General features: G+C 37.0%; 1 protein-coding gene across 1 annotated transcript in view; it reads right to left on the reverse strand.

Moving 5' to 3' along the window:
* Nucleotides 1-20331, reverse strand: part of htra1b (HtrA serine peptidase 1b) — an 82205-nt gene that overhangs the window by 55449 nt on the left and 6425 nt on the right. The window contains exon 2 of the mRNA XM_051667796.1: nt 646-748. Within this exon, the coding sequence (XP_051523756.1) occupies nt 646-748 (103 nt within the window). The remainder of the gene's footprint in view (nt 1-645; nt 749-20331) is intronic.

Below are 20331 nucleotides of genomic sequence, written 5' to 3' on the forward strand. Positions count from 1 at the left end.
CCACAGCACTGTTAATGTTTAATGGGATGTGTTCCATAAAGACATGAAATATTATAATTGTTTGGGTGTTGTTAGCTTAAGCACATTGTGTTTGTCTTTACTTGTGACTTTAATGAAGATAAGATCACATTTTATGACCAATTAATGCAGAAAACCAGTTTATTCCAATCAGCCTGTGCTCACAGATTTTTTCTTACCACTGTACGTTGAGGTATGTTGCTGGCCATCTCAATAAAATAATGCTCACTGTGTACACTGCTCATTTTGGTAAATATACTGTAGAAGGTCATCCGGGTATTCCATACATACAGAAATTCAAGTAGTATGGCAGTATATTATTCCTAACTTAGCCTCTGATAAAATCTGACTGGTTGGTAAGAATGTTGTTCCAGAGCTAACATGATTATAATCATGCTTACATGCCACAGGTGCCATCTGATAATTGAGGAATGCAGCTTATCAAAAGACAAAAAATATAGAGGGAGTATCTACTTTTGTCCAGGGTTGACTTATAAAGATGTCAGATAAAAGGGTCAAATGACACAGAATAACTGAAATACTAGATGTTATTTTAAAGGTGGCTCTGATAAACAACACAAGTCAGTGACTGATGAAGCGTGTGATTCAGTAGAATGGAAGTCATACTTGCGGAACAGCTCGATGTGAACCACAGCTGGAGCGATCTTCTCCACAACATCAGCGATGAAGTTATATCTATGACGAAGACTGTCGGGATTCTCCTCATGACCTGAAGAACAAGTCCAACAAAAATAGTCACATCAGAGGTCTATGGACAGCCGACATGAAATACTTTTGTAAAGTTGACATGTCCTGCAGTGTGACATGCTAAACTCCATCCCAAACCATTTCAACCCTCAGAGACCCAAGCACTAATATTGATGGACAAAAAACTATCCTCCTTAAAGTGTTTTTAGGAAGCCACTGGTTATACAGAACGTTTTATGCAATTTAGTTTTGGAATGAAAGTTCTCAATTTAACATACAAAAGTAAAGTATATGAAAAATGATTTATTACAAGCAGTAAAGGTAAATTAATGAACAGTTTAGATATATGTCTATTTAAAACTAAAAAGGATTGATACTGATGATCTATTGTGTGAATAGAGAAAAAGTGTTATCTTTGCAATGTTAAAAATATTGTCTCAAATTTATGAAAGTTTATATTTTCAGGGAATATAAACATGAGTAAATTTAAATGTGTAAAATGGAAGTTTACTTAATCCATTTGAGTTGGGACTACATGAATACTTTTTGTGTTGTTAATGTAGCACTGATCTGTTATAATGGTATTTAAAAAAAGTGTCTGTTATGCTGGAGTTTTGTGGGTTACCATTGTGATGAAGAATGGTGCTTAAGCTTAAATTGATGATGTACCTTCACTCTCTAATTAGCTCTAATTTAATAGTTGCTATTAAATTGACAGTGCAACACTTGTTCACCTGGCATATACTAATGATTAATAAAATAAATGAAGTTGGACCAACATAAGAACTTAGTTTCGTCAAACTCAATTTACTAAGGTTCATTAATACATTTTGAGTTTAAACTATTGTAGCATGATAATTTGACTTTATCCAATTATATTGGCTCAATGAAACTGACTTAATCTGAATGAAAGACATTACATTTCATGTAGAAACGTTCTACAATTCAATTAACCCCTTATACTCTATATTAAAAAGGGGGCGCTATATCGGGAAAAAGTTCAAGCTTAAAACGTTAAAGTCTCCGTACACATAAGTCAAGCATATGAGGTACCATTTGAAAGCTTAGAATCTGATCTTTTCATGTTGAAAATTAGCACTCCCTAGAGGTAATGGGGTAGAAATATTTATATAAAAATAAAAGTCTTTCACATAGCACCTAAACAGACAAGTGATATATCAAATGAAAGCTCTGATTCTCAGGAATGTGACTGTAGTTAATTTTATTGACCTAATACCACAATTTGAAAGATTTTCAAAAGAGTCACAAAGTGAAATACAACCCCAATTCCAAAAAAGTAGGGACAGTATGAAAAATGCTAAAAAAATGAGTGATTTGTAAATTATATTCACCCTTGGCTCTATTGAAAGCACCACAACAACACATTGTATGATGTTTTACCTTGTGAATTTCATTGTTTCTTTTAAATATACAGTAATTTCAAATCAGATGATTGCAACACGCTCCAAAAAAGTTGTTACAGTCGAGTGTTTACCACTGTGAAACATCACCATTTCTTCTAATAACACTTAAATTGTGTCATCAGTGCCCAAATGCTTAAGTTTAAAAAGTGGGATTTCCCCCATTCATCCGTTATGCAGGTCTTTAGCTGCACAATTGTACAGGATTTTCGTTGCCATCTAATGCGCTTCATAATGCACCACACATTCTCAATTGGAGATGGTCAGGACTGCAGGCAGGCCAATCTAGCACCCACACTCTCTGCTCACACAGCCATGCACTTGTAATCCAGGCAGTATGTGGTTTGAAGTTGTCCTGCTGGAAAATGCAGGGACGTCCCTGGAAAAGACGGTGCTGGATGGCAGTATATGCTGCTCCAAACTTTGTACATATCTGTCTGCATTCATGATGTTACCCATGCCATGGGCACTGACACACCCCTGGCCCATACAGACGCTTTTGGACCTGATGCTAATAACAGCTTGGAGGGCCCTTTTCCTCTTTGGCCCGGATAACACAATGGTTGTGTTTCTCAAAAACTATTTTAAATGTGGACTCTTCGGACCAAAAAACACACAGTTCCACTGTTCTACTTTCCATCTAAGATGAGACCAAGCCCAGAGAAGTCGGCAGTGTTTCTGGACAGTGTTGATGTAGGGCTTCTCCTTTACATAGTAAAGTCTTATCTTGCATCTGTGGATGCAGCGGCGAGTGGTGTTGACTAATAAAGGTAAAGTAAGCCCATGTTCATGATATCCATTACAGATGAATGCTGGGTTTTTTTAAGACAGTGACATCTGAGGGATCAGAGATCATGCGCATTCATAAGTGGTTTTCGTCTTGCCCTTTACGCACCGAGATTTGACCAGATTCCTTGAATCTTTTAACTATAACTTCCAATTTGTCTTTGGGAACATTGTTCTCAAAGTGCTGGATTATTTGCTGAAGTATCTGTTGGCAAATTGACAAGTCTTGAATAGGGTTGCAGCGGTATACCGGTTTCACGGTATACCACGGTATGAAAATTGATGGTTTTCATACCATGTACATTTGCTTATCTACGGTATTGAGAAAAAAAATGCAACCGGACGGAGAATTTCACCTGCGCATACACATCTCCTTTACTCCTTGACTGCCTGTCAGACTCGTCAACTTGCACCACGCACAATGTCAGAGAGAAGCGAGGCGAGGGGTCTGACATAAGTGAGTGTGTGTGTGAGTTAAAGCAGTGTTTCTCAACTGGTGGGTCGTAGGTCTATTCGGACTGGGTCACGGACAGCAGGGAAAGAATAATGCCATGGTTCTCCCATTGAAGATATTTCGGTGGCCGCCCAAGTGATAGCCTATTTAGGACTGCCGAGGCAGATTTAATGATAATCTCGCAATCAGCTAAAGGCTTCTCCTCTGCACTTTCGCATGAGTGTAACGGAACCAGCTCGCGATCATGATCTACTCTTCTCTCTGGCGCGTGCGTGCAACAACCGGGCTTCCCTCGATATTGCGGAGCGCAGATCTCAAAACTGATGTGACCAATTTCAATTCTAGTGAGACTTTTCTAGTTTAAAGCATTACGGAGGAAGTCAAGTCAAACCTCTCAAACAGTAGGCAGCCCTGTTTTTCATTTTACATCATCACCTTTACAAAACTGTTTCACGATTTTACCTGAGTAATATTTATATTTTGACAAAATGTTATAGTTTCATATGAAATAATCTATAGGTAGAATCTATTAGACCTCATTTTATATCAACAGTGGCAGTTGTAGTTAAAGTTTCAAAATGTGTTTCGGCTAGTATTTTTTCATTAATAGCTAGTATAATTTATTATTATTATTACTATTATTTAAGACTAGCTACATTGACCTAACCGTGGTAATGAGGAGCCTTTCCTCCTGTGTAATATGTATGTTCTGTTTGAATGATGTTTGAAATTAGGAAACAAACAGGATAATAATGGGCTTAAAAATGTTACTTAATAATAAGTAAATATGCTCTTCATTTTTTAAAAGGGGGGAGAGAAAACTTCCTGTCGCTTTTGTTGTTGACATCAACAACAAAAATAATGTCACTTAATGCATGCCCTTATACTTGAAAACCATGAACAAAACTATGCAAGATAAAAGCAAATGCGACCCAGGATACATTAAATACAGGTTACGTTTTTATTATGGTGGGTCGCCACTTGATGTCCAATGTAAATCTGGGTCCTGAAGCAAAACCAGTTGAGAACCACTGAGTTAAAGGTACAGACAGGAGCAGTCTGGCTGCAGGTAGAGTGAACAGAACCAGAATTACATGTTTACAAAGTTAGAAAAAAAAACAAAAAAACAATTTGTTTATTATAAGATTTTAAGCACACAATATTATTTATGAATAATTGGAGTCTTTTTTTTTATTTTATTTGGGCAGTTCTCTGAAAAATGAGACCAATTTTGTACAGTTAGTCCACAGTATTTGTGAATAGTGAGCTTTTAAATACGAGTGTGAAAAATTGCATACGGCAGCCCAAAAATGAGCCAGAGTTTAAGTAAGGGTTAAGTAAGTGTAATTACTATAAATGTAGATATTATTTTATTGTTTTTAGAAAACATTGGAATTCAGCAAAGTTGAGTTTCTGGGAGTTAAACAGCATTTTGCTGGTTAATAATTATATTATTACACATGCAGCTTTTATTACCTTACATTAATTGAGAGACAACGTGAAATAGGCTATTTTTACTTTTAAAAATGTAATATGTCACACCTCAGCACCATGTTCAAAAGAACTGGTGAAAGCAAAAAGGAAAAACATTGCTTAATACACCAAATAAGTAAATAATTGGACATGGAATATTGATTTGAGTGTAAATGCTTCTGTTATGTCAAGAAGAATAAGAATGGGGAGTGATATGAGACACATGCAAGTAGCTCAGCTACTGTATGTAGGAAATCAAGCAATTTCTAGCACTCATTATATACAAATATTTGACAGCAGAATGCAATTGACCAATCGTGATCAAATATTTCAGAGAGCCATGCAAAAATAAGGATTATTAAATGAAACAAGTATGCTTATAAAAAAAAACAAAATGAAAGAGAGAAATTCTGGGAAAGTTAGACTTGTTTAGATGAAGTTCAGAGGAAGTTGCAAAGTGCTTATAAAACTTGGATCTGAGTCACAACCTTTTATAACTTTGGATATGTAACACTTTCTTTTACCTTGTATAACCCTCCTTTCACAACATGTGCATGCCAACACATCTGTACTCCTTTTCTCATTTGGTAACATGTGAATGGTTTCTGCCCTACGGCTCAGTGTCCAGCTCTGTTTAAAAATCCTCTGAGATGAATGGCACCTCGACCACTAAACACCATTTAATGACCTTTTCATTTCTGGGAGGTTGTCTGTAATGCACCAGTGAATACTTCAGACTATTTGGGTTGTAAGAGGCAGCAATTACTGTAATGTAAGACAGATGTGTAAAACATCACTGCACACATTCCAAATCAAACATGCCAAGAACATTAGTAATCAACCAAGACACAGATGCTCCACTGTCTTTTGATATTATGAATGATATCAGAACTTCAGGGAAATGTCTTGACTTATTGTCACTTGACAACGTTTTATGGGAGGGTGAAAAAAAAAAAAGTTTTTTCCAAAGTGAAAATGGGTTGTAAATAAAAAAGACACTTTACTCTTGTAGAAGCACACTGATATAATATTTGTAGGCTTATATAACAGATTGCCATTGCCTCTAGCCTCTGCTGTCATAACTTTGGAATCCTGATATTGGAATTGTTTTTCCTCACTGATGTTATATAGCTCCACATCTGTACAGGCTTTAGCACGTTTAAAGCGAGAGGACATTTTATTTGTTATGTCATAGCTGGCACAAAATCTGACACTGTTTTGCAGCCCACATACGAGTCATGTTTTACGGGACAGTTCGAGTTCAAATAATGATTGTATATGCTCAAGGGACGTGAGAGAAGGTCGAGAAATGGTCACATGAACATCTGCTCCTCAGCTAAATTATGCTTTAACAAAATGAAAAGAAATGTCACAGATTTCATAACTTTTTGACATCTGCTCAGGTCATTGTAAACTCACACATTAGCACTGTTCCAAAACCTAGTGAATTGCCTTCCTGCCTAAGCAGGTCCCCATTTACTAACCATCATGGAACATCATAAGTGAGTGATCTGAAATGCAGCAACACAAACAATGCAAGAGACTCATTGGTACAGGTCTGTATACCGTATTTACATTTACAGTGTGCATTTACCAGAGGTTTTATCCAAAGTGCCTTACAGTGCATTCAAAGTACACATATTATCAACCACAACCTTGGGAACCACGATCTTGGATTCGTTTTTGCACTGATTGCAAATAATTTCTAGCGGACTTTGTCTCAGCACCCCAAATAGATCAATAGCCTAGTTTCCATCCACTTTTCGTGCTGTTTTGTTATCGACAAAGTGAAAATGGGTAAAAAAATGTTTGCAAAAATTTGCCGTCTTCTGCCTGTTTCCATTCAAATGAACTTTTATCGATAAAAATGGTGTGTGTGATGACATCATGCCTAAAAAAAACACTGTCGCATAAGTTTTGGTTTATCACAAAATAAATCTGCCCTTAAGCTGTTTCCATACAGAAATGTGTGTATATCGCTAATTGTGTACCTTTCGCCTCTCAGATGTCCCTAATTTTGTTCTTTGTAAAATGGGGAGCGTATTGAGAGAATTCAATGAAATTAATCAGCTTACTGTCATTTTAATTTCACAAATAAATGCAATCAGAAGAGGAGGAATTGCAATCAAAAGGGAGCAGTTGCATTTCTGATAGGACTGTAATATTGGTCCTGATGTTGTGCCTATCACAGGTTGCCACCGGTTCTGACCCGAAAGAGAATCTTCATGGCCCTGTTCAAGCTGGAAAAGTGCACCAAGTAGTGGGGGAAACTTTCAGTCTTAGTATAAGGACCATCCATCGATGTGTAAATGCTGTGTGCACAGCTATTAAAGAAACATTGATGCGGTGTATCAGGGTTTACATATGATACATTCCTGATATTCAATTGGCTATTTTGAACAATCATCTAATCTAAAGCATTGCCATCACAACTGCATTATGTCCTGCATATTTGTCCAGCAACATTTAATGGCCAACTGAACTTGATTGTCATCTAAAATTAATTTTAGCGTCATAATGCAATTTTTTTTTCAATTTCTGAAGAAGCTCAGCAAATGTGATCCAAGGTAAAGAGGGTTATATTTCAAATATTTAAAAGTTTTTAAATGTTCAAAAGGTAGTTTTCTGAAAGTGAACTCAGCATTGGAAACATAGTTCTGATAGTTTATAGCCTTGAAAAAGTCTAGAACATTCTGAAAATATCATTCAGCCGACTTTATTCATCTACAGAACAGGGTAAGGCTCATTTAAGTTTGTGTAAAGAAAAGGCAAGTATATAGTCTCAATATTTTTTCGTTTGGTAATTTATTTTATTTAATACAGGGAATTTTGCTGGCATTTTTTCAAAAGTATAAACAATTTTATAGAATTGGGCAATGTTAGTGTTCCAAAAAAGCACACTGATATTTTTCTCCTAGTATTGTGTATTTATTTTGTATTTAAAACATCTTTGTGCACAGAAATGATATGTTTTTTTGTATTGTGGGCTAATTCCATGACCGTCGTCTATTATTTTGAATGGTGTGGAAAAGCAGCTTTAATAAATAAATAGATGACTACCATGATTAATCACAAACAGTGGCCATTTATTTGTTCTCTGTGCACATCTGTCAATGTGCATGTCTTGATACAAGATATTTGTGTTGGCACTCCTGGAAGTCTCATGTTTGCAGTGATCGGATCTTTATGCCACTCAAATCAATCCATAATCACGTACAATAAATTGGCTTTCAAGGATGTATTCCTTGTCGTCATGATTAACACAGGCTAACGATTGGGGCAAATTCTGTCATGTGACACTATATTTTTGCATTAATGCCAATTTTCTCAACAAAAAGTGTTTCCAAACCAGTTTTTGCAACATTTGAAGAATCGACAATGAGTTTATGCACTAGAGTTAAACGGGAAAAATATTATGTCAACACTTGTGAAATTTTAGCGATAATTTGCATTTCCATCAGCTTTATTTTGATGCGCTAAAACTTTTTTCGCAAAAAATCCTTGGATGGAAACGTAGTTATAGACACCACTCTATCAGCACTTCTAATTTGATACTATTTACTACCTTTTTCGAGACCTGCATGTCACTTCAAACACTATCACGACACATCAGCAACAAAATGTATATACTTTCCCACCACTATATGACATTAAGTCACATATTTAAATGATACATAGCTAATGTGAGAGCAACTGATTTAATACTGTAAAGACAAAGGTACAAGACTGTGTACTTAATGTATTTAATGAGGGAATGAGCTACAATCCCATGAAGCATTGCAAATGATGTAACTGACTAAAAAAACAATAGAAAAATACAGTCTGTTGATTTAAAATGGTTGATTTTAAGCATAGAAACAATCTATTTTAATAATATTGCAAAATATTTATATATATACAGTACACAGGGAGAGCGACTCGATTGTGTCATTCACACTGCATCATAAGAGTGGGCGGGGCTGCAGAGCTCTTCTCTGATTGGTGGATCTTTCTCTTCAGGATCATGGGTAGTGTAGTTCTTCACCAGGAATTCTGCTGTTAAACACGATTATGCGGACTGATGGCTTCAACAGAAGCATATACCATCAATTAACAACCTCAGAGGCAGGTCTGTCTTTAAAGGTTTATAAGTTATCGTAAAAAATTACTTTTACCACACCTGGAGTCACGAGTTTGAATCTAGGGCATGCTGTGTGACTCCAGTCAGGTCTCCTAAGCAACCAAATTGGCCAGGTTGCTAGGGAGGGTAGAGTCACATGGGGTAACCTCCTCGTGGTCGTTATAATGTGGTTCTCGCTCTTTGTAGGGTGCACGGTGAGATGTGCGTGGATGCCGCGGAGAATAGCGTGAAGCCTCCACAAGCGCTACGTCTCCGCGGTAACGTGCTCAACAAGCCACGTGATAAGATGCGCGGATTGATGGTCTCAGACGCGGAGGCAACTGGTGAATCACTACGCCACCACGAGGACTTAAAAGCGCACTGGGAATTGGGCATTCCAAATTGGGTGAAAAAGGGGAAAATCAAAACATTTTAATAAAAATAAAAATCATGTGTTCTGTAACTTTATATTAACACAAAATAAATTTGATGTGTATTCTTCTGACTTCTTTTTTCACATTTTCGAAAAAATTTAGCTACGGTAACGTGAGTCTGTGAGAGCAGGTTGATTATTTCCACCACAAAGTTCCGTTAACCCTCCTAGGCTGTTTAATAAAGGTCGATACCTTGGTTGTTAGCGGTCAGAAACAGTACATGTGTCAACAGGACTTTTTTTTTTAAAAAATGTATGAAATGATAACATTTCTTCTTCCCTACAGCAATAACAATAAAATCATGCACTTTGTTTTGTAATTTTATACCACTTAGATCTGTCATGTCATGTATTGGGGGCAGATTGCTGATATCTGGTGGAAAAAAAGCAATTACAAGACTTCATGTCATGACAATAATAACCAGTAGATGACTGTAACTTAATTTAAGATTTAGATTAGATTATAACAAGTTATGCATTTGGATATATATTTTAGACATTTATCATGTCAAAGTTTAACTCTTTTTTTTTTCACATTTTGAAGTGTCAGTTTTTGCAATAATGTCACGTTATGTTTACAGTCAAACCTGTCCTGGTGTTACAAAGAGAAGACAGAATAATCATTTTGCTACATTTAGTTTATTTAAAATATTTTAATTCAATAACTCAATAAATTAAATTTGTTTATTTAAGTTTCTTTTTTCCATAACAGAAAATGCAGTGTTTTGTCTGGAAGCTGCAGCTCCCACACCTACACATACACACTGGGGTTGGACTCAGACTTTGTTCTTTATTCTTTGATCTCTCTGTGTGTGTGTGTGTGTTCTGCACTGTGGCTGATTTATTTTATTTTTATTTAAAAATTTGCTCTGTGTTATAGTCTCACCAGTTCATTTGTGCTTGTGTGTGAGTGTTTGATTTATTGATTGTATTCAACAAATAAAAAAAATAATGTGCTCTCTCCAAAGTCTCTCCTATGGTCGGTCAATTTTGACCACGAACAGCAAAGATGTCAGGGTTTTTTCCCCCAACCACTTAGACTCATCGAATCAAGTCCAATTTATATATACAATTGTGCTCAAAAGTTTGCATACCCTTGGAGAATTGGGAATACATGTACCATTTGTAAAGAAAACATGTGCAGGCAAAACGCATTTCTTTTATTTCTTATGGGATTCATATTCAACTGTAGGTTATAACAGAATGGCACAATCATAAAACAAAACATGGCAACAAAGAAAAAAATAAAATGACCCCTGTTCAAAAGTCTGCATTCCCTTAGTTCTTAATACTGTGTATTGCCCCCTTTAGCATCAATGACAGTGTGCAGTCTTTTGTAATAGTTGTCTATGAGGCCCCAAATACTTGTAGGTGGTATTGCTGCCCATTCATCTTGGCAAAATGCCTCCAGGTCATGCAAAGTCTTTGGTCATCTTGCATGAACCGCACGTTTGAGATCTCCCCAGAGTGGCTCGATGATATTAAGGTCAGGAGACTGTGATGGCCACTCCAGAACCTTCACCTTTTCCTGCTGTAACCACTGGAGGGTCAACTTGGCCTTGTGTTTAGGGTCATTGTCGTGCTGGAAAGTCCAAGAGCGTCCCATGCGCAGCTTTCGTGCAGAAGAATGCAAATTGTCTGCCAGTATTTTCTGATAACATGCTGCATTCATCTTGCCATCAATTTTCACAAGATTCCCCGTGCCTTTAGAGCTCACACACCCCCAAAACATCAGTGAGCCACCACCATGCTTCACAGTGAGGATGGTATTCTTTTCACTATAGGCCTTGTTGACCCCTCTCCAAACATAGCGCTTATGGTTGTGACCATAAAGCTCTATTTTGGTCTCGTCACTCCAAATTACAGTGTGCCAGAAGCTGTGAGGCATGTCAAGGTGTTGTCGGGCATATTGTAACCGGGCTTTTTGTGGCATTGGCGCAGTAAAGGCTTCTTTCTGGCAACTCGACCATGCAGCTCATTTTTGTTCAAGTATCGTCGTATTGTGCTCCTTGAAACAACCACACCGTCTTTTTCCAGAGCAGCCTGTATTTCTCCTGAGGTTACCTGTGGGTTTTTCTTTGTATCCCGAACAATTCTTCTGGCAGTTGTGGCTGAAATCTTTCTTGGTCTACCTGACCTTGGCTTGGTATCAAGAGATCCCCGAATTTTCCACTTCTTAATAAGTGATTGAACAGTACTGACTGGCATTTTCAAGGCTTTGGATATCTTTTTATATCCTTTTCCATCTTTATAAAGTTCCATTACCTTGTTACGCAGGTCTTTTGACAGTTCTATTCTGCTCCCCATGGCTCAGTATCTAGCCTGCTCTGTGCATCCACGTGAGAGCTAACAAACTCATTGACTATTTATACACAGACACTAATTGCAATTTAAAAAGCCACAGGTGTGGGAAATTAACCTTTAATTGCCATTTAAACCTGTGTGTGTCACCTTGTGTGTCTGTAACAAGGCCAAACATTCAAGGGTATGTAAACTTTTGATCAGGGCCATTTGGGTGGTTTCTGTTATCATTATGATTTAAAAAGGAGCCAAACAACTATGTGATAATAAATGGCTTCATATGATCACTATCCTTAAATAAAAGACAATTTTTTTTTGCATGATCAGTCATATTTTCAAAATCAATGCCACAATTTCACAATTTCTGCCAGGGTATGCAAACTTTTGAGCACAACTGTGTGTGTATATATATATATATATATATATATATATATATATATATATATATATATATATATGTTCAGATTGCAAGTCTAGGAAAAATGACAAAGTCTTGTACCACTCAGATTGAGGAAATTTTTATTAAAAACAAAACTGGAATTGGTCAAAAATTACCGAACAGCCCAGGAAGGTTAAACACAATTCAAAATTTGAGATGTGATGGAAATATCACAAAACTGACAGAATTCTTCTCTGCATGTATGTCCACTATTGGCCTCACTAGTAGTCATTTAATTAGAGTGTGAAAAGTGTGTTTTAAGAGAGTTTATTGTCTTAAAGTCTACAGGGTCGAAAGTGCCCATAGTTGAAGAAACAGCCATAAATTGAAGTGAATGGAACACAGATTGTAGTGTGACTGCCTCATTATTCCTAAATGCAGTCACATGCTGTTATAAACCTCCTCCATCATCAGTAATAAACACCTCCTGATCTCCTCTGATGAGCCGTTCTCCTCGATTATCCATCTGGGAGAAAACATTTTCTGGTCATTCTAATCCTTTGAATGTCCTTGTTATTATGGCTCATGATGTGACCCTGCTGGGCATCTGCATGCTGCCCCCTGATAGTCGACCAAAACGTTAGTCGATGAGAAGAGTCTTGGTCGACCAAGATTTGATTAGTCGGTTAGTCACAGAAAAAAAAAAGAAAAAAAGGGTAATTTTCATTAAGCAGGGTTAGGGTTAAGCCTACACAGTAAAGCAAGACACCTTATTATTTATTTTAACTAAAAATTCAAATGAAACTGGAAAAAAATTAAGTGCAATTAAAATGTGTGTTGTTCAACTTTTTGAAAGATGGCTTTACAACAGTTGTGAAGGGCAACATCTCTCTGGCAAAGAACCTACATCATCTGTGCATTCTCTACCAGTCGGATATTTCATTGTCCGGGAAAATACATCATGTGTGTGAATAAATTAGTTTTGTTCCCTCCTTCATATATATATATATATATATATATATATATATATATATATATATATATATATATATATATATATAAATCACAATATCCAATTACATCGGTGAATATTCTTGCTTTAGTGATTTTGCATTGAAAATTAAATTAATTTATTTAAAAAAAGAAAAACTTAAATCAAATACATTTCTAAATTCAAACTGCACTCCAAACGAAACGAAAAAGCAATTAAAATAATGAAGTGATCAAAAAAATTATATATAAGCAATCTTCCATCTACCATCAGGCAAGTATCTGTCATGCAGGCGGAAAATTACTTACACAAATTAAGACATAAAAACAATTCTAAATGTAAAAATAATAATTATAATGATGATAATAATCACTGAAATATAAATCATGGTTCGAGGTGAACGTGTTTTGTATAGGCTGCAGAGCTGTGGTCACAATGAACTGCTCTGTGGAAATAAAGTGAACTGAACTCAAAACACCTCCTGTCTTGACATCGTCAAAGGCATCAGCTATTGGCGATCACTCTGACCATTGTTGATCCCCGAGATCATCGTCTGTCGGCACAACCCTAATGTGCATTTCACTCTATAAATTAACTAAATGTTCAGACAGTCTCCTTGCTTGTTTTTCCGACACATTCAGAATCATTACCGCTTTTGCCAGTGACGCTGTAAAATTTATATTTTAAAAGCTCATTATTAGGGTTTAGTATTTCTCTGTAATGTAGAACAGTGTTAGCAATGTTAATTATAACATGCTTTCTCAGCCCTGGAACTCAAACCATTTTCTGATGCCCCCCAATATATTATATATATATATATATATATATATATATATATATATATATATATATATATATAAGTAATTATATTAATATCATAAACATGTGACTTGTCGACTAATGGCTTAAATTAACACCTACTAGTTGACTAGGAAAATCTTTGGTCGGGGGCAGCCCTAGTGGACATGTGCATTCTTCTAGGACTTATTTAACATACAGCAATGACAAACCATGGTTTACAGCAAAACTCAGGCAGCTTCGTCAGGCCAAAGAGGCTGCTTACAGAAGTGGGGATAAAATCTTGTCTAATCAGGCCAAAAACACACTGACAAAGGAGATTAGAGTGGCTAAAAGAAGATACTCTGAAAAGCTGAAAAACAAGTCTCAGCTAACGACCCTGCATCAGTGTGGAGAGACCTGAAGGACATTACCAATTACAAGACACCAACCCCCAAAACACTGTAGGGAATCAACAATTGGTTGATGACCTGAATGTGTTTTACTGTACACCCGCTCTGACCTTCACTTCACACAAACACCTCCTGCAACAACCCTCCTCCCCCCTACTGCTACTCAACCTGCACTTAAGATCTGTGAAGAGGATGAGTGCCGGGACTTTCGGAAACAGAAGACAAGGAAACACAGGGCCCAGACGGTGTTTCATCCACTTGTCTAAAAGCCTGTGCTAACCAGCTGGCCCCCATCTTCACACTGATCTTCAACAGATCACTGGACAAGTGTGAAGTTCCCAGCCGCTTCAAACGCTCCACCATCATCCCTGTCCCAAAGAAACCCAAGATTGCAGGACTTAAAGACTATAGACCTGTCACCCTGATGTCTGTGGTCATGAAGTAATTTGACAGACTGGTGTTGGCCCAACTGAAGGACATCACTGGACCCTTTCTGGATCCCCTGCAGTTTGCCTTTCAAGCTAACAGGTCGGTGGATGATGCAGTCAATGTGGCACTGCATTACATACTGCAACATCTAGACAGACCAGGGACTTATGCAAGGATCCTATTTGTGGAATTTACTTTGGCTTTCAACACCATCATCCCTGTTCTCCTATGGAATAAATTAAACCAGCTCTCGGTTCCCACCTCTATATGTCAGTGGATCACCAGCTTTCTCACAGACAGGCAGCAGCTAGTGAGACTGGGGAAATTCACTTCCAGCACCTGTACAATCAGCACTGGTGCCCCCCAGGGATGTGTGCTCTCCCCACTACTATTCTCCCTGTACACAAATGGCTGAATTGCCAAGGACCCTTCTGTCAAGCTCCTGAAGTTTGTAGATGACACTACAGTCATCGGCCTCATCCAAGATGACAACGAGTCTGCTTACAGAAAGGAGGTTGAATGGCTTGGCTCACTGGTGCAGTCAAAACAACCTGGAGTTGAACATGCTCAAAAAAGTGGAGATGGTAGTGGACTTTAGGAGGAACACCCCAGCATCGACCCCCCTCACCATTCTAAACAGCACTGTGGCAGCAGTGGAGTCATTCAGGTTCCTGGGTTCTACCATCTCACAGGACCTGAAGTGGGAGACCCACTTTGACTACATTGTGAAAAAGGCCCAGCAGAGGTTGTACTTCTTTCACCAGTTGAGGAAGTTCAACCTGCCACAGGTGCTGCTGATACAGTTTTACTCAGCAGTCATTGAGTCTGTCCTCTGCACTTCAATAACTGTCTGGTTTGATTCAGCTACCAAGTCAGACATCAGAAAAGTAGAAACTTCAAAGCATAGTCCGGACTGCTAAACGAATTATTGGTTCTCACCTTCCCACCCTCCAAGAACTGTACACCTCCAGAGTGAGGAAAGGGCTGAAAAATTCGCTCTGGACCCCACTCACCCAGCACACTAACTTTTTGAACTGTTGTCCTCTGGCCGACGCTTCAGAGCACTGAGCACCAGAACAGTCAGGCATAAGAACAGTTTCTTCCCTCAGGCCATTCACCTTATGAACATTTAAAACTGCCCCCAATACTCTCCATTGTGGCAATACAATCATGTGCATATTCAACTATTCAATCATATTAATATTCCATTTATATTTATTTTACATATCCTACCTCTTCTCACAATACATTAAATCACCTTGCACATAACTGTATATCTGTATATAACATATTTGAACATTATTGCCCTACTGTAGTTTACTCTATATATGTATCTGTTTTGTTCTTATTTTGTATTCTTCTTTCACTGTTTACGTATATATGTTTAGATGTATATTTCAAATGTTGGTATGTATATGTTGTATATGTATATTTTTTGTTTTCTCTTAGCACCTTGTCACCATGACAATTTCCTTGTGTGTGTAAGCATACTTGTCAATAAAGCTCATTTTGATTCTGATTCTGAAATGAGTTGAATACAGCACCAGAAATGACACTGAACAGAATAAATCCTTTATATTGTCAAATTAGGTAAATGCATCAAGTGTGTTAAAGGGTTAGTTCACCCAAAAATGAAAATCCTCTCATGATTTACCCACCTTCAAGCCATCCCAGATGTGTATGACTTTCCTTCTTCAGCAGAACCGAAATTAAGATTTTTATAAGCACATTTCAGCTCTTTTTGACCATACAATGCAAGTAAACAGGTGCCATTAGACTGCTGGCTGTTTGACGGTCCAAAAGGCATATTTAGGCATCATAAAAGTAATCCACACGACACCATTCGATCAATTCATTTCTTCTGAAGCAAATCGATAGGTTTGTGTAAAAAATAAATAGATAATTAAAACTTTATTAACTTAAAAAAAAAAATATTTAAAAAAAAAATCGCTTCCTGCCAGCAGTCGACGCATCAGTGACGTCAGCGCAATGGCGCTGTGATGAGCAGGGTGGGGATGAGCGGCGTCTGGGCAGAGCGAGGCTGGGAAGATAAGTGGTGAATGAGGTCCACCTGTGTGCCACACTGGTCTCACGTTCACCTGAGGGATGGCGGGAGTATTTAAGGAGAGGAGACGGCGGCGGACGAGAGAGAGACGCACGCAGCTGACTGTTTGTAGTGTTGAGCTGAAAAGCCAACAGAGTTTATGTGTAGTGAAGCTGAAAAGCATAACGTAGTGTGAAGCAGTGTGTTATTGTGTATATAAATGTCTACGTGTTTTGTCAAGCTGGCCCCAGCTTCCTCCTTTCCACAAACTGTTACAGGCGTGTTCACACAAGAAGTCGGAAGCTCACACATTGTGTACAACAGTGGAATAAACGTCACGTGAGAGTTAGGTCATTTCAAACAGCAATCCAGCGCTGGCAGGAAGTAACGATTAAAAGTTACAAATGTTTTAATTATAAATTTGCTTCAGAAGACATTAATTGATCAACTGGAGTCGTGTGGATTACTTTTATGCTACCCAATTATGACTTTTGGACCATCAAACAGCCAGCAGTCTAATGGCACCTGATTACATGCATTGTATGGACAAAAAGAGCTGAAATGTGCTTATAAAAATCTTCATTTCAGTTCTGCTTAAGAAGGAAAGTCATACACATCTGGGATGGCTCAAAGGTAGGTAAATCATGAGAGAATTTTCATTTTTGGGTGAACTATCCATTTAAATAAATGTGATGGCACTGAACATTTAATTATTCTCATTAAACATAAATACAATCAAATCAACTGATGAATTCAATAAATATATTATACATTGATTCATTAAGGATTTGTACTGTAAACATCTGTACATGTCTAAAGTTGTTCATATGTAAAATGATTATGTTTTAGATGCTGCCAATCTTGTGTTTCAGTGTCAATGCTAACTTAAGCAAATATACATGTTCTAGAAGCACACATACTTTCGATACTCATGAGGTCATCTTGGTCTCTTGATAATTGTACACCTGCAGAACTAATGCTAGCAATCCAGTCGCATTGTTTGTACTACACTACTGGGTTTTACTTTTATCGAAAACACATCACTAAACATGAACACAAAACAATGAAAACACATCTGTTTAGCTGTGAATTCCCTGAATGAGCACTGTGCTGCACTGTATCAGCTTATTTCTGTATTCTTTTTCTTTCCTTTTTATTGATTTGAATACACTTTTAAATAAATTTTTTATCTCATATCTTTTTTCTTATTTTTTTTTCTTAAGTGATTTTAAAATGGACTTTTCTCTATACCATTTCTATGTCAAACATTTTGAATTACCATTGTGTATGAAATGTGCTATTTAAAGAAACTTGCCTTGCCTTATCTTATGCGTATCCTATGCAACTGAACTCCTGCATAGTGTTAGTATTGCCATTTTGTTTCCTAATATGTCATCTTGCGAGCATCAGTCAATGGAACTTTATGGTTAAAAGTCTGAGATATTAAGTGGGAATATCCCACGTACTGTACACACACAAGTACTCTGGATGGACCCAAAGGGGTCAATGTTTAGCTAGTTAGCATGGGCAGTTAGCCGTAACTACACCATTCTGTGGGCAAAAAAGGCTTCTTATTAATGTCTATTCAAAGGAAGCCCTGTTTTCTGAAAATAAATAATGAAATAAATCAACATCACAGCTCATGCACCAGCAGGATAGTTGCTAATGAAGGGCTTGGGACTGTGCATGTTCTTGTGCAGTAAACTAGATGGCCTACACTTATCCATGTTTTGAATTACAGGCGGCAAAAGATAGTAAGTTATGACAATGTGTTATATGGAAGTTCACACATGTGGGACAATACTTTTATATTTTCAGCAATCCAGCGCTGGCAGGAAGTAACAATTTAAAATTACAAACGTTTTAATTATCAATTTGCTTCAGAAGACACTAATTGATCGACTGGAATAGTGTGGATTAATTTTATGCTGCCTAATTATGCCTTTTGGACCATCAAACAGCCAGCAGCCTGATGGCACCTGTTTACTTGCATTGTATGAACAAACTGAGCTGAAATGTGCTTATAAAAATCTTCACTTCAGTTCTGCTGAAGAAGGAAAGACATACACATCTGGAATGACTTACAGGTGAGTAAATGCACTTATCAGCCTCATGTGAATTGCACTGTGTCCTCAGCGGCTGTACCTGCTATTGTGGGAAGGCTTGCAAATAGACTTAGAGACAGTTGTGATGTAATGTCATTTGTGTGCTATTAGTAGGTCACATCTTATTGGTTTAAACAAAGAGATGATACCTTACTGACAGTAGCATTAGTGCAGCAGCTTCTGAGACTACAGTATACTTATTCAAGAGAATCTGTTTGAAAGTTAAACATTTCTACAAGCTTAAATTTGTCCTGCATTTTAGTTTTTCCTGTGTTAGAAAACTGAGAAATATAGGGCTGTGTAAAAATATAAATTTTCTGATTAATTGCGATCTTCATTTGAACAATCCTGATAAAAATGTTGCTATGCGCAACCCTCTGCAATGTAATCACTCACATATGCAACCACATTTCATGCTATTTGACTTAAAATGTCAAGAGTTAAAGCTGGTTTGACTTTTTCCAGGTAATGTGTAAAATGGACTTTATAACTAAAATGTCATTTTAAGCTCGAATGTGCCGGATGAGCCGGTGGGCCCGTACGAGAAAAAAAGGATCGTCAAAATATTAACAACTACAGTCTTGACCAACACAAAATAGGTATCATTTGAAAGCTTATAAGCTCTATTTTCCAATGCATGCAGACATTATGACCAAAACTAAAGAAATCTGCAGACAAATCAGAAGTGTTCCAATTTGATAATTTATTTAAAAAAATTGAAATGTGCATATTATTGTAATCATTAAAAATACCAAACTGATCAAATAGCCATGTGTCACATGTTGTTGGAAAGCTCTCAAAGAGTAGGATACAACCAGCCTAGTTTTACTCACAGACAAAAATATAGCGAGTAATAGCGAAGTATATGTCTTTGACATTTATATTGGTGGTGCTTATATGCTGTGTTTTCACTTATAACTTCACAAAAAATAAACAGAACATTAAGTAACACATAACATTACTTAGAGGAGGTGATTATGTTTCAAACGAGTCCACACACAAGATAATCAGATGTATAGATCATTAGATAATCCACATGAAGCACAGTGTTACATATGTCCACCAGGAGATGGCGCCAGATACATGACACAGACTCAATGATGACTCAAATGACACAGAATGAAACTCATTCTGTGAAATCTCATTATTAAAATCATGTCTGCATGCTATACAAACCTTTAGTCATTGTTGTGTTTGTATGTGTAATTAGTTCTTATGTACAATTATTATGTTTTATTTGTTTGGAGAGGATTTTGGACACTTGGAGACGTTTTTGGACTCTATGATAAATTATATTATATTCAGAGCCACCTTATTTACACCCAGAGATATATAATGTCAAATCAGAAAAATAAGAAATTAAATTTTTGGCTGGATTTGTTTCTTATTTTTATTTTTTATTTTTTTATTTCTTTCAGCAGTTTCTTAGGCTGGGAGTCTCAGAATGTATCATAATCTACAGTATATCGTAAAAAAAAAAAAAAGTTTTCTTTACAATGA

The sequence above is a fragment of the Myxocyprinus asiaticus genome, chromosome 32 (genome assembly GCF_019703515.2).
Source record: "Myxocyprinus asiaticus isolate MX2 ecotype Aquarium Trade chromosome 32, UBuf_Myxa_2, whole genome shotgun sequence".
NCBI classification, from domain to species: domain Eukaryota; kingdom Metazoa; phylum Chordata; class Actinopteri; order Cypriniformes; family Catostomidae; genus Myxocyprinus; species Myxocyprinus asiaticus.